General features: G+C 39.4%; 1 protein-coding gene across 1 annotated transcript; it reads right to left on the bottom strand.

Annotated features, from left to right (window-relative positions):
- Positions 1-10,586: 10,586 nt before the first annotated feature.
- On the bottom strand, positions 10,587-11,498 carry LOC122029146. Its single transcript, XM_042588094.1, has 3 exons — positions 11,342-11,498; positions 11,079-11,260; positions 10,587-11,027 (listed from the first exon to the last, which is right to left on the bottom strand). The coding sequence occupies exons 1-3, from the start codon at positions 11,496-11,498 to the stop codon at positions 10,587-10,589; spliced, it is 780 nt and encodes a 259-aa protein (XP_042444028.1).
- Positions 11,499-13,135: the final 1,637 nt, after the last annotated feature.

The following is a 13,135-nucleotide window of genomic DNA, read 5'->3' on the forward strand; positions in this document are numbered from 1 at the left end:
CGGTATCTAATACCCATGATGAAGAAATAGATAGATTGACTTCTATAACATTTATACCTGAAGTGGAAGTCTCACTTCTCTTCTTCTTAAGATCTTCCAGGTAGACTTTGCAGTTCCTCTTCAAGTGCCAGGTCTGACCGCAGTGGAAGCAGGTAGCATCCTTGGCGACCCCTTCTTTAGGCTTCAGTGCCTTGCCTTTGCCCTTGGCTTGAGACTTTCCCTTGCCTTTAGGCTTGCCCTTGCCCTTGTGTTTCTGAACCATCAGAATAGAGTTGGGCTTAACCTTCTTAAAGTTGAGCTCAGCAGTTCGTAACATACTAAGCAGTTCAGGCAGTGGCTTGTCAATTTCGTTCATGTTGTAGTTCATGACAAATTGACTATAGCTCTCTGGCAAAGACTGCAAGATCAAGTCAGTGGCCAGCTCTTGGCCAAGTGGGAATCCCAACCTCTGTAGATTCTCTATGTACCCAATCAACTTGAGTACATATGGACCTACGGGAGCCCCATCTGACATCTCGCACTAAAATAGTGCCCTTGAGATCTCAAATCTCTCGTGTCGCGCTTATCCTTGATATAGTTGACTAATATGTTCAACCATATCATAAGCACCCATTAACTCATGTTGCTTTTGATGCTCAGAGTTCATGGTCACGAGTATTAGGCATGATACATCTAATGCGTCATCTTGATGCTTCTTGTAAGCATCTTTGTCTGCTCGCGTGGCATTGGCAGGAGGAGCCTCCGGAATGGGCTGCTCTAGAACGTACAGTTTACATTCTTGGGTGAGAACTATTCTCAGATTCCTGTACCAGTCCAGGAAATTTGCTCCGTTGAGCTTGTCCTTGTCAAGGACAGAACGCAGAGAGAAGGTGTTCGTATTTGACGTAATAGTAATCTACAACAGAAAATTGTAAAAAAATAAATATCATATTCCAATTAATCATCTAATTAGGCCTTTAATTAAATGATGCTCCCACTGAATTCTATAATTCATGTGGGACAAGATCCACATCATACTATGCCTTGAGTTAGCTTTGGCTAAAATACCTAAGACTTAGTATGATCGGTAGGTAACTATTTACCAATTACATCTCTATGCAACTCTTGTTTATAGGATCAAGATCCGCATTTATATTAAAACTCGAGTTAGCTTTGGCTAATATGCCCAAGAATTAATATAAACGTGATTTTGTCCTATTTTCCAACTATTGGATAAATGCCTACAGTTAAACTTGATTTAACTAGTTATACTCAATCTAATTGAGTTTTACTCACCCATGCGTTGATAGGCGGGACCAAGATTGTCCATCCGTACCCTACCAAGATAATATGTGTTGCTCTGCTTTGGCAGATTCATCAACTACATGTGATCGAGGTAGTGATAGGTATCACGGCATGGTAGGCATTACGAGTTGTCGCGATTAAGATCTAATCTAATCGACGAGGTGTATCATATACTCGATTTAGATCTAATATAATCGTTAGGGCGCATCATGTACGCGATTTAGATCTAATCTAATCGTCGAGATGTATCATATACGTGATTGATCGAATCGAATCGTTAAGGCACTAATTAATTACTTATTCTAGCATGCATCACATATACACACACAAGCAATTAATTAAATGTTTTATGATTAGTCATGGCCCTACTACGATCTTCTCAAGCCAATGAGAAGATCGGATGGTCAACCTAAGGTCAACAGCTTCTCAAGCTCCTCCTTTTGACCACCTTGTGTTGCTCGCGCCCTCCTCGTAACTCCATCTCGAGTGGAACTTCCACCGCTCCATTTTGTACATTACAAAAGTGAAACTCGAGTTACATTCGAGTCTAAAATAATTTACAACATGAAATATAAAATAGAGGAAGGCACGACGCGCAGGTCGCGAATCAAGTACAACACGCACAAACACAAAATGACATGCAGGCAATATTATGAATTACAACATAATTTTTCAATCTAATTGGGTATTTTGGGCCATGACCATCACAAAATAATACATAATTCTAAATTATGCAATTTCTATAAATTTCTATAATTTTTATTACAATTTTTACAATTTATATGAGTAAAAATTCCCGGCGGTCCCGTTTAGCGATTTCAGGGCGCAATCGCAGAACGAAGCCCCTTGCGGGGTCAGGGGCAGCACCCCTACTCGCGATATAACCATCGTGAGTGTTCCTAAGCGATCCTATAGCACCTTATGATTTGGGGCGAAACCTTGGCGTTTTGGAAAAATCTTCTCGGTAGTCGAAGCCTACAAGTGCTTCGCTTCTATGAAAAAAATACCCATAAAAACTATAAAAATCATAAATTCACAGAAAGTTACAGATCTGTAATTTTCATAAAAATACAAATTAAAACTCATACTCGCTTCGCATGTAACACCCCTAGAAAGCCTAGATAAGAAAGTAAGGATAATGAGAGTACGAATGAAAAGAAGGTGTAAATATTCTAAGTTAAATATTAAGATGGATTTAGATGATTAAAACTTTATGAAAGAAAAATAAAGTTGAGAGTATAAATCATCTATGCATGATTTAAAATGTATGGAATTAATATGGACAAAAGGAAGAAATATGAGATAATATATATATGTATGAAATATTTATGCATAATGCATAATATAGTAATATACGAATTATTATGTACAAAAGAAAATAAAATGTTAGAAGAGAGATTGAACCTTGGATCTCTTGTAAGGAACATGTATAGGATACCAAAGGGGATAGGAGAATTATTGATAAGGAGAGAAAGGATTAAGTAGTTAAGAATAAGAAAGGATTCTTTCTACTTAAAAGGAAAAGGAAGTAAAAAGAAATAAAAATATACATAAACAAGTTTTGATCCTTGGTTCTCTTGTGGATGCATGCATGTGTTAACCAAGTGGGATAGGAGAGGATATTGTAAGAGGAGAGATAGGAATTTTAATTAAAGGAGAGAAAAGAGAGAAATTAAGGGAAAGAAAAGAGAGAACTCAAAAGGCATTTCTCTAGAATATTCTTGTCATTTAAGGGGAGAAATGAATAGGGAGGATGGATCAAGTCAAGTTTCCTCCCCTCATTTTAGTATAAATAGGCATGGAGGGGTGACTTCAACTTCATCCCCCACTCATTCTCCTCCTCTCCTCCCTTTTGTGCCGAGACTCACCTCTCCCTCCTTCTTCTTGTTGCCGAACAAGAGGAAGAACCTCTTCTTCCTCTTCTCTCCTTCTCTCTTGTTGTTAGCACAAAGAGGAAAGAGGAGAAGCTTCTTCCTCCTCACTTTCCTCCTCTCCTCCATTGGTGCCGAGCAAAGCAAGCAAGGAAGAAAGGTCCAAGCAAGTTCTCAACTCTAGGAAACTTAAGCGAAGAAGGTAAGCTTCCCCTCACCTGTGGTACAAGGCTTTTTATATATTTTTCAGATTTTATGAGGATTTTAAAACCTAGAAACAAGTTTGAGAAAATTCGGTTAAGAAGAGCTTTCGAAATCTAGTGAGGTTTAACTAAGTCTACACTACATGATAGATTTTCTATGCCATAGAAAAGGGATCTTCTTCATGTTTTTACACCTATATGATGCTTGATCAAAGGAGTACTTAACCCTAGAATTTCGGCCAAAAAAAATATTTTTAAGAGGCTAGGGAAATTATTGTTTTACCCAACTAGTACGAGGTTCTCCCTATGAAATGTTAAGGATCATGTATTTGTTTTCTTGTTTAGAAGATAATTGAAAATAAAAGAAAAAAAAAAAGAAAGGAACCTAGGAAGTGTTATACATAATGAGAAAGAATGAAATTTATGCTATGTATATGCCATGATATGTGATAGCATAGGAAATGCTATACATAATGAGAAAAGAATGAAATTTATGTTATGTATATGTCATGATATGTGATAGCATAGGAAATGCTATACATATGAGAAAAAAATTTATTTATGTATATGCTATGATATATGTTTATGCTATACATAATGAGAAAATGAAATTTATGTTATGTAAATGCCGTAATGATATGTGAGGAAATGCTATACATAATGAAAAGAAATGAAAAATAAAATGCATGAAAGATTGTTAGGATATGATATGATAGTTATGCATGATAAATTATTTTTGTATGGTTTGTACCAAGGGTGGCTCTCATAAGCGCTCGGGTCGATGGAATAAGACGGGCCTCGCTGAAATGGCTCTCAATGCTCTAGGTCGATGGAGTAAGACTTGGACCTAGTATGTATGTATGTATGGTAGGGTTCAAGACTTGCTACCTTGGACCTACTTAAGAAAGCGCGCGCATTATGTATGTGGTACAAACCGATCCCTCTAATGATGATATGAATTTCAAGTACTTATAAGTATAAGATAAGCTTTCAAATTCATGATGCATTGCCTACATATGTGCTTGAATTATCGATGATTAGATATAATGTCATGATATGAATATGATACCCTTGTATGTCGTATGCTTATGATACTACGCATGATATTAATATACGATGATTTTCGATTTTAGTGAGTAGGAAAGGAACTTAGCCATGAGTGCTCTGACATACCTTTCCTTGTACTGCAGATAAAGAAGTCGGATGAGCTAGAGGAGCAACAGAGGAGGCAGCGAGAGTGATGTGTGTGGTGGTGGCTCGGCAAAGAACGATCCGGACAAATTAATATGATTAGTTATAGAATCAACATATGCACATTTGAACAAATCAGAATATGTGATATTATGCTTAATAAATTAAATTCTTTAAAGTTTTTATTCTTCCGCTGTTATAACTAAAGCATGTACGTAAGTAGTATAAGAACGTAGCGCCACCTTTGGTTGGGTAAGAAGGGTGGGCGTTACATCGCACATGGCTCTGATACCACTGTTGGATTTTTCGGGCCGCAAAAATCACTTTTTGTGTTGCAAAAACCCCGAAACCCCCGCCACCGGATCCGTGCGAAGAATAAAAGTAGTAAAACTTCGAATATGAGTTTTCTAGACATATCATTTGATGTCTTTCGCTCAACTACCTGTGCTCCTAAGCTCCTGCACACTTACACACAAGGTTAAAAATGGATAGGACCTAACTTAACTTGTTGATCACACCAAAACAACCTTGGGGTTCCAACAAACTCTCCCTTTTTGATGTGAGCAACCCAAGTTAAGCTAGGGTAAATAGACATAAAAAAATAAACTAACTAATTTTACAATAAAGTGAAAAAAGATAGAAAATTTAAATTTTGGTCTACCTCCCCCTAGACTTATACTTTTCCTTCTCCCCTTTGATCACATAAAAAAATGGTGTTCAAAGAAAAACTCTAAGGGAAAAAATTTGTAACTTTGAAACAATTTTGCAATAATTTTCAACAAAAAAAATGTTCTAAATTAAAAGATTTCTAAGTAAAACTTTAAGTAAGAAAATTTTAAAAACAAAATCCGACTTAGGAAATTTTGTAAAAATATTTTTGAAAAAAAAATTCTAAGTAAAAATTTAAGCAGAAGTTTCGAATTTCAGAAAAACTTTTTAACTTTTTTTTTCTAAGTAAAAGTTTTATGAAAAAAATTATAAGTAAAGAAATGTTTAAAAGACTTTTTAAAGCATTATTAAATTTCAATCTTAATGTTTTATTAGAAAGTTAATTAAATATTTTATTTCAATATTTCGGCTTCCAGGTCATAGCGAGCCACTAGGCCTTCTTGATTATTGGAGCAACAACCACTTCCTTAGACAAAGTCTCATAAAGAAACTCACTGTTTAATTTTCTCGCTGAGAGCGCTAAATCCGATTAAAATTTAGATTAAGCAAAACTTAGGAACCCAATATAGGTTCCAGCCAACTGGATTCACTAAGAAATTCTTAGGGACATATCTTTTTGAAATGTTCCTAATTTGTCCCTTATGATACCTAAAATTTCAATTTACATTGTTAAATTTTCTAACATTGGTATTAGATGAGCATGCATGGTTTTTCAAGTTATTTACTTGTACTTTTAAATTATCATTTTCTACCTTTAATTTTCCATTTTCTAATTTAATTCTGTCGAATTCTTCTATTGGGAAAGATTTAGCTAATATTATTTTTAAATTCTTAATTTATTTTTTTAATTTACAGCAATCCTTAGTTAATAATTTAATAAACTTAAATAGTTTGTCGGGAGGAAGAGATCGTACCTGACTTACCTTGTCGATCTCGTTGTCTGTTTCTCCCCCTGAACTGCTGCTTTCTTCCGACGTAACTCCATCTTCATCGATGCTCTCGATGCTCATTTCGGAAGAGCTTGACTCGTAGTCGTCATCTTGATGACTTGCCATTAGTGCAAGTCTAGAGAAGGCTTCGACTTCCGATTTAGACGACATATCGTCCCACGTCGCTTTTAACGCTTTGTATTTTTGGACAGACTTCTTACCTTTATCTTTGTCCTTGTTCTTTAGCTTGGGGTAGTTGTCCTTGACGTGCCCATCTTTGTCACAGTGGTAGCAGCAAATGGTCTTTTTCTTTCTACCCTACGGATGGTTAGTTTTTCTAGACTTACAAAGATTTTTGAATCGTCTTACCATCGTTACCATTTCCTCGTCGTCGAGAGAAGACTTCGACTCAGGTTTATCTCTCAATGCTTTGAGGGCGACGTTGTTCTTGGGTTCCTTCGTACCTGCACATCTTGATTCGTGCACTTCAAATGTCGAGAATAATTCTTCCAATGTAATTTTTTTCTAAAACATTCGAAATGTAAAAGGCATCTACTAATGATGCCCATTTTGTATTTCTAGGAAAAGTGTTTAGTGAGTACCTGAGCGAATCTCAGTTACTTCCTGATCCTGTCTGAAAGCTTGCGAGATGGAGCATTGGATGGCGGTGGATGATGACGACTTCTGATACTGATGAATAAAAGAGGATCCGAGAAAACCACAACGGACCTTCTGGATGATACCTTGCAGAATGGAACTCTAATGAGACGACACCGGGGATCAGCGGAACTTCGGCGATCCGGTGGATGATGTGATTTTGTCTCCCTGCACATAATAAGACTAACTGACAAAGCGTTAGTGACCTAAGACCGGGGTGGGAATGTCACGCCCCAAAGGAGTCCCTACCAGATAAAAATCCGGTAACATCTCCCCTGTACCGGTGACAATCTGAAGCAATAAATACATACATACTCAACATATAAACATAATCCATAGCCCACACGGCTGGATATAAGCACACAACCACGCAGTTTAAAAGATACAGTCCACTTGGCTGGACAGAATGAAAAACACAACCACGTAGTATATAAAAAAAGCAGCCCACACGGCTGAAAGTAAACACAGTGGAAAACCATAAAATAATACAAATATAAAACCAACAAAGTCACTAACTAAAATATTTGTAACAACCAGACCAGACTCCAAAATCCACATCAACTTATTGGAAAGCAAGTACGCAAAGTCACTATACCACTAAATAGAAGTAAAACCGAAAAGGGGTTGTCCTAGAGTGTCACGTGGGACTGGCTGCCGGGACTCTCCAAGCAACTTCTCAATCATCTACCTGTCACTTGACGAAAGAAAATCAATTTGCGAGGTGGTGAGTATTGGAACTCAGCGGGTAAGGAAAGATAGTGCATGAACATAGTATACAAATAGAAAGTGATCCAAGAGTTATACAGTCTAATAAGAGGAATAGCATATACTAAAACAGAATCATAATAAATGCTCATACCTGAAACCATATCCTACGCTAGTAAGAGAAGGTCAGAAGTAGTACTAATCTACTATAGTACTGCTCATAACTGCTAGGAAATATGAAGGTACATGATAAGTAAACCAAGGACAAAAACACCTACAACAGAGTATCTCACATCTAAGCAAGCATAGCAAGCAAAGGCATAAGTGATAAAAGATTAAGTAAGCAATAACTATATAAACATACCAAAGCCAGCATAAATATAAAAACAACAACGACATGGTCACTCCCGCCCATCTGCGCACTATGATCCCTGTATGGTCGAGGAGGTCGATGATCAGACACCACTCCACTACCACTTCTCGAGTGGTCGAGGGATTGCATAGTAGTAGCACTAGCTACATCATCGACGAGGGTCCGCCGCTGTAACTCTAGCTATCACTACCCATGAGTGGTCGAGTGCGGCATGACAGGACAAGCGGCATTAACTCCAGCTACCACTCTCTCGAGTGCCCGAGGATACGGCCCTGGTCAACTACTCTCTCGACCCCAAGGGAGAATTAGTTGTTGACATGCATGTCATGACATGATGCACCAAATGCAACAATCATCATACGAATATAAGCAAAAATTAGGTATGCTACATGAAGCCAGCATGCTCAATATAGTACATAATAAACAACAGTCAAGGCATACAAATATGGTATCTAGTATCTGCTACTGATCATGGACAACAACAAGAGACTGTATAGATATGGAAATGAATTTCTCAAAGATCGCGTGGAAGTATCAAGTGCAGGAAAATAAGAGTAGAGTCAAGGTAAAAATAATTTCTTATCCAAAATAATTCATGCACCAAGGTCAAAGTACTAAAAGAAACAAAGCAAGAAAGTATCTTCCTTCAATATGTAATCTGAACCGGATCACGCCTCGTCATGTCAACTGTCTCAATCAACGTCCTACACCAGCACACACAAATTAACTATCTTCATTTGAATCAAATAGCTAATACCAATTCTCAGTCCATCTCTAACCCAATCCTAGAACAAGTGGTAGTCTACCCAATCGGTTGCTAGAAAGTCAAAAGAAAAATTACGAGGGAAAAGTGCTTCATCAGGAATCAATCGAGTCTCCTTAGAACTCGCTGCGGGAACCAATGCCAAATGCATGGACCTTATTGAAATCATTATGGAGAAGCCCAACATCATCAAAAACCAAATCACATACAAACTCCATGTGAGGGGAACCGAACGAAACCCCTATTATACAATTTGATTTAAAGTAGAAATGGAATAAGTACACTAGAACCATAAACTAAAGGTAATCCTGACGAAAACTAGTAACAATCAAACAACTCAAGCTAAATTATCGAATCAAAGTTACGAAGTCGTCCAGTTAACTCATTGCAGCTACGCTCAATCTCGAAGGAATAAAGATGGTATAAATAGGAAAACCACCAACTGAAACCAATCAGCAGCTCACACAACTAATCTCGCTCAAGCAGGGAAGAACCCTAATCAAGGAGGAACCCCACAATCTAGTTCATGGAATCCCTACAAGAAGAAACATTCATCCATACTTACCAGGGGAATCCACTCGCTGGATCGGGAGAATGTCTCAGCGCCGACGTTCCTGGTTTGCTTCCTCGCAAAGCTCCAATGGTAGAACTACGCTGGAGTTGCAGAAGGGAGGAAGATATCGATGTCGGGTGGTAGCATCCCATGGCAAAGAGGGTGTCGTCTCCTCCGATCATGTGAGAAGTAGAGGTGAAGGAGAGGGTTGGGAGCAGAGGAGAAGGAATGTGAGCCGGGTAGGGGCAAAGGGGCTCAGCGGTGTCGTGAGGTGAAGGCTCGGTAAAGGCCGGCGGTGAGGATGGGGCGGCGTCGCGAGGTGCGGCTCGGGGAAGTGGAGATCGGCGGGTGAATGGGAGTTAGGGCACGGGAAGATGCGTTTATAACTTAGGAAAATTTGATTAAACCCTAGATCTATTTCTCAATTAACTCCCACCTCCGGGTATTCCAAACAGGCTTTTTCTTGAGCCCATAAGTGCATCCCCTCAAAATACATCGTACGAACTCCGATTAATTCCAAAAAAATCACTAAAAATTTCTAAAAATTCTAATAAGATTATTTCTCAATAATCCTATTATTTAGTGCTTGTTTGGATATCGTACTTTACATTCTCCCCTACTAATAAAATTTGGTCCCCAAATTTACGACCTAAGTGCGTGATCCATCACAAGTGTAGATCCATCACTCATGTAGACCCATCAAAGTCCAAAGAACATTCTTTAATTTATTAACTAATAATAAGTACCTCTTTAGATGGTACAGATACTACTAACTCATGTGTCCGGCGTGTAGGTAACCCCCTGATCTTATCCAAAGATACCCGAGAGATGAACGAATGAGAGCTTCCAGTATCTATCAATAGGTCTACACTAATGTATAAAGTGAACTAATACCTCGAAAGTCCAATCCCTCAGCCCGCTACGCCTCCTCCCGTGTGACGGCATAACCACGTCCCACCTCTGCACTCGATGGCGGTATCCCTGAAGTAGACTGATGTGGAATCGTAGGAGCTACACCCGACTGCTGCTGCTGGTACTGAGGCTGAGGCTGCGGTTGGAATGCCAGAAAAGGTTGTGATGGAAGGGCAGGGTCCTGCTGTACAGGATATGTCTGACAAGGAGATGCTGCAATGGAGTACTGCGTGGTCGCTGGGACCACTATATACTCCTGACTCTGGATATGATATACCTTCCCCTGGGGCCCCGGTAGTTGCGACTGATATGAAGCGTTCTGAGTCCTCTGAGGTCTTTTCTGCTGTTGTGGTTGGGTGGGTCACCCTCCCTGAGTGGTATCTTTAGTTGTCTCCAACTGAGCCTTCAGAGTGTAATTCTGACTCTCGTGCCCTGGAAGCTTACAATATAAGCATATAGCGTGATCCAACGGCCAATCATTTTTGGTATGACTTTTTGGAGCCACACTGAAAACACATGATCCCTCCAAAGTCATTCTTCCGGTCTCGTTGAGAGGAACGAGAACCCCCATTCGAGGTTCGCCTTGCCTTCTGAGGTGGAGAGGACCCTCCTGAAGTAACCTGTGAGCTTTGGCCTCTTTTCTCTTTCTTCTGTGTTGCTTGTTTATTATTACTTTTTTCCAGATTCACTTGTTGCTGAGTCATCTCAATGAATAATGCCCGATCTAAAACCTCTCGATAAGAACTACCTGGAAATCCTGACATCTTGAGTCGTATGTATGCCGCAAGTCCCTGAGTAAACTGATGCATCTGATCATAATCCTGAGCCACCAGATGAGGACAAAACTCAGCCAATCTACTGAATTCTACATTATACTCCATCACAGAACGGTCGCCTTGCTTGAGATTCAAAAACTCCTGACGACGAGCTAGACAAAATGTAACCGGAAAATACTATCTCTCAAATGCCTCACGATACATCGACCACGTGACGTGTTGTTCCCCAAAGATTGTCTTCTGCATGTCCCACCAAGTGACGGCCTGATCCTGAAGATGATATGTGGCCAACTCCACCTTCTCTTCATCTATACACTTCATGTACCCAAATGTGCTCTCCAAGTTCTTCAACCAGCTACAAGCCACCCAAGGATCTGCACCCCCATGGAATAGAGTAGTTCAATCTTTTACAGACTTCGCCAACAAGGGTATTCGAGCTCTATCCACTACCCAACCAGTAGTGTCTGGAGGAGGTATAGAAGGTGGTACTCCCGGCGTCTGTAACTCACGCTCCCTAGTAGAGATTGGAGGATTCCGATCACTGCTTCCTGAATCAACCTCATTCGGGTTTCCTGTAAACTCCATCCCTTGGGCAACAGGTTCGGGACCCATTAACACCGTGGGTTATTTTCGTGGTCGACCTTGTACCTGATTACGCATAGCGGTCGACCCTCTTCGTGCCATTCTTGTTAGTAATAAGTATATATAAGGAAAATGATTTAGCAGTAGACAATTTACATCCTATAGCTCGGAGATATCCTGCCACTGTCTGGTCCCAAAACTCGAGAGTCACATCGAGGGATCAACTTACAAAAGGAAAACAAAACAATCAGAACACCAAAAATCATAAATCGAACAAGATCAAAATCCGAAAAACACAAAACCACACATTTGACTTGAACTTGGCTCTAATACCACTAAATTGGTATCATATTAACTCAAAATTACAGAACACAGAAAACAATAGACATCGTAAACCTCAACATGAAAAACAACAGACATCGTAAACCTCAACACGAAAAATAACAGACATCGTAAACATCAACATGAAAAACACCAGACATCGTAGACCTCAACACGAAAAACAGCATACATCATAAACTTGGCTCTGATACCACTAAATTAGTATCAGATTAACTCGAAAATGCAAAACACTAAAAATGAATTGCAAAATCTGAAACATAAAAATAGGCTTCGCAACCTGGCTCTGATACCAAAAATTTATCACGCCCCAAAGGAGTCCCTACCAGACAAAAATCCTGCAACATCTCCCCTATACCGGTGACAATCTGAAGCAATAAATACATACATACTCAACATATAAACATAATCCACAGCCCACACGGCTGGATATAAGCACACAACCACGTAGTTTAAAAGATACAGCCCACTTGGCTGGACAGAATGGAAAACAAAACCATGCAGTATATAAAAAAAGCAACCCACACGACTGAAAGTAAACGCAGCGGAAAACCATAAAATAATACAAATGTAAAACCAACAAAGTCACTAACTAAAATATTTTTAACGACCAGACCAGACTCCAAAATCCACATCAACAAAGTCACTATACCACTAAATAGAAGTAAAATCGAAAAGGGATTGTCCTCGAGTGTGACGTGGGGTTGGCTGTCGAGACTCTCCAAGCAACTTCTCAATCATCTACCTGTCACCTGATGAAAGAAAACCAATTTACGAGATGGTGAGTATTGGAACTCAGCGGGTAAGGAAAGATAGTGCTTGAACATAGTATACAAATAGAAAGTGAGCCAAGAGTATACAGTCTCATAAGAGGAATAGCAGATACTAAAATAAAATCATAATAAATGCTCATACCTGAAACCATATCCTACGCTAGTAAGAGAAGGTCAGAAGTAGTACTAATATGCTACAGTACTGCTCATAACTACAGAGGAAATATGTAAGGTATATACAGACTTCCAATAAGTAAACCAAGGACTAAACACCTAAAACGATGGTACATCTCAACATAAGCAAGCATAGCAGCATAAGTGAGCAACAGTAGTAAGTAAGCAATAACAGGATATATAAACAGCAATAGCCAAAGCAAATATAATAGCAACAGCGTATGCACGAATGGTCACTCCCGCCCACCTCTCTGCACCATGACCCCTGTATGGTCGAGAGGCCGGGTCAGTGACAGACTGTACACCACTCCAGCTACCACTTCTCGAGTGGTCGAGGGGATAGTTGCATAGTAGCTAACTAGCTGCATCTGCGACGAGGGT

Source organism: Zingiber officinale, chromosome 10B (assembly GCF_018446385.1).
Source record: "Zingiber officinale cultivar Zhangliang chromosome 10B, Zo_v1.1, whole genome shotgun sequence".
Lineage (NCBI taxonomy): Eukaryota > Viridiplantae > Streptophyta > Magnoliopsida > Zingiberales > Zingiberaceae > Zingiber > Zingiber officinale.

Excerpts from the sequence above, each read along its gene's own strand:
- LOC122029146 (XM_042588094.1), bottom strand. The coding sequence starts at position 11,498 with ATGGGTCCCGAACCTGTTGCCCAAGGGATGGAGTTTACAGGAAACCCG. Across the intron at positions 11,261-11,341 it reads ACCTCCTCCAGACACTACTG|ATCCTTGGGTGGCTTGTAGC; the intron begins GTTGGGTAGTGG and ends ATGGGGGTGCAG. Across the intron at positions 11,028-11,078 it reads CGTGGTCGATGTATCGTGAG|GAGTTTTTGAATCTCAAGCA; the intron begins GCATTTGAGAGA and ends GCTCGTCGTCAG.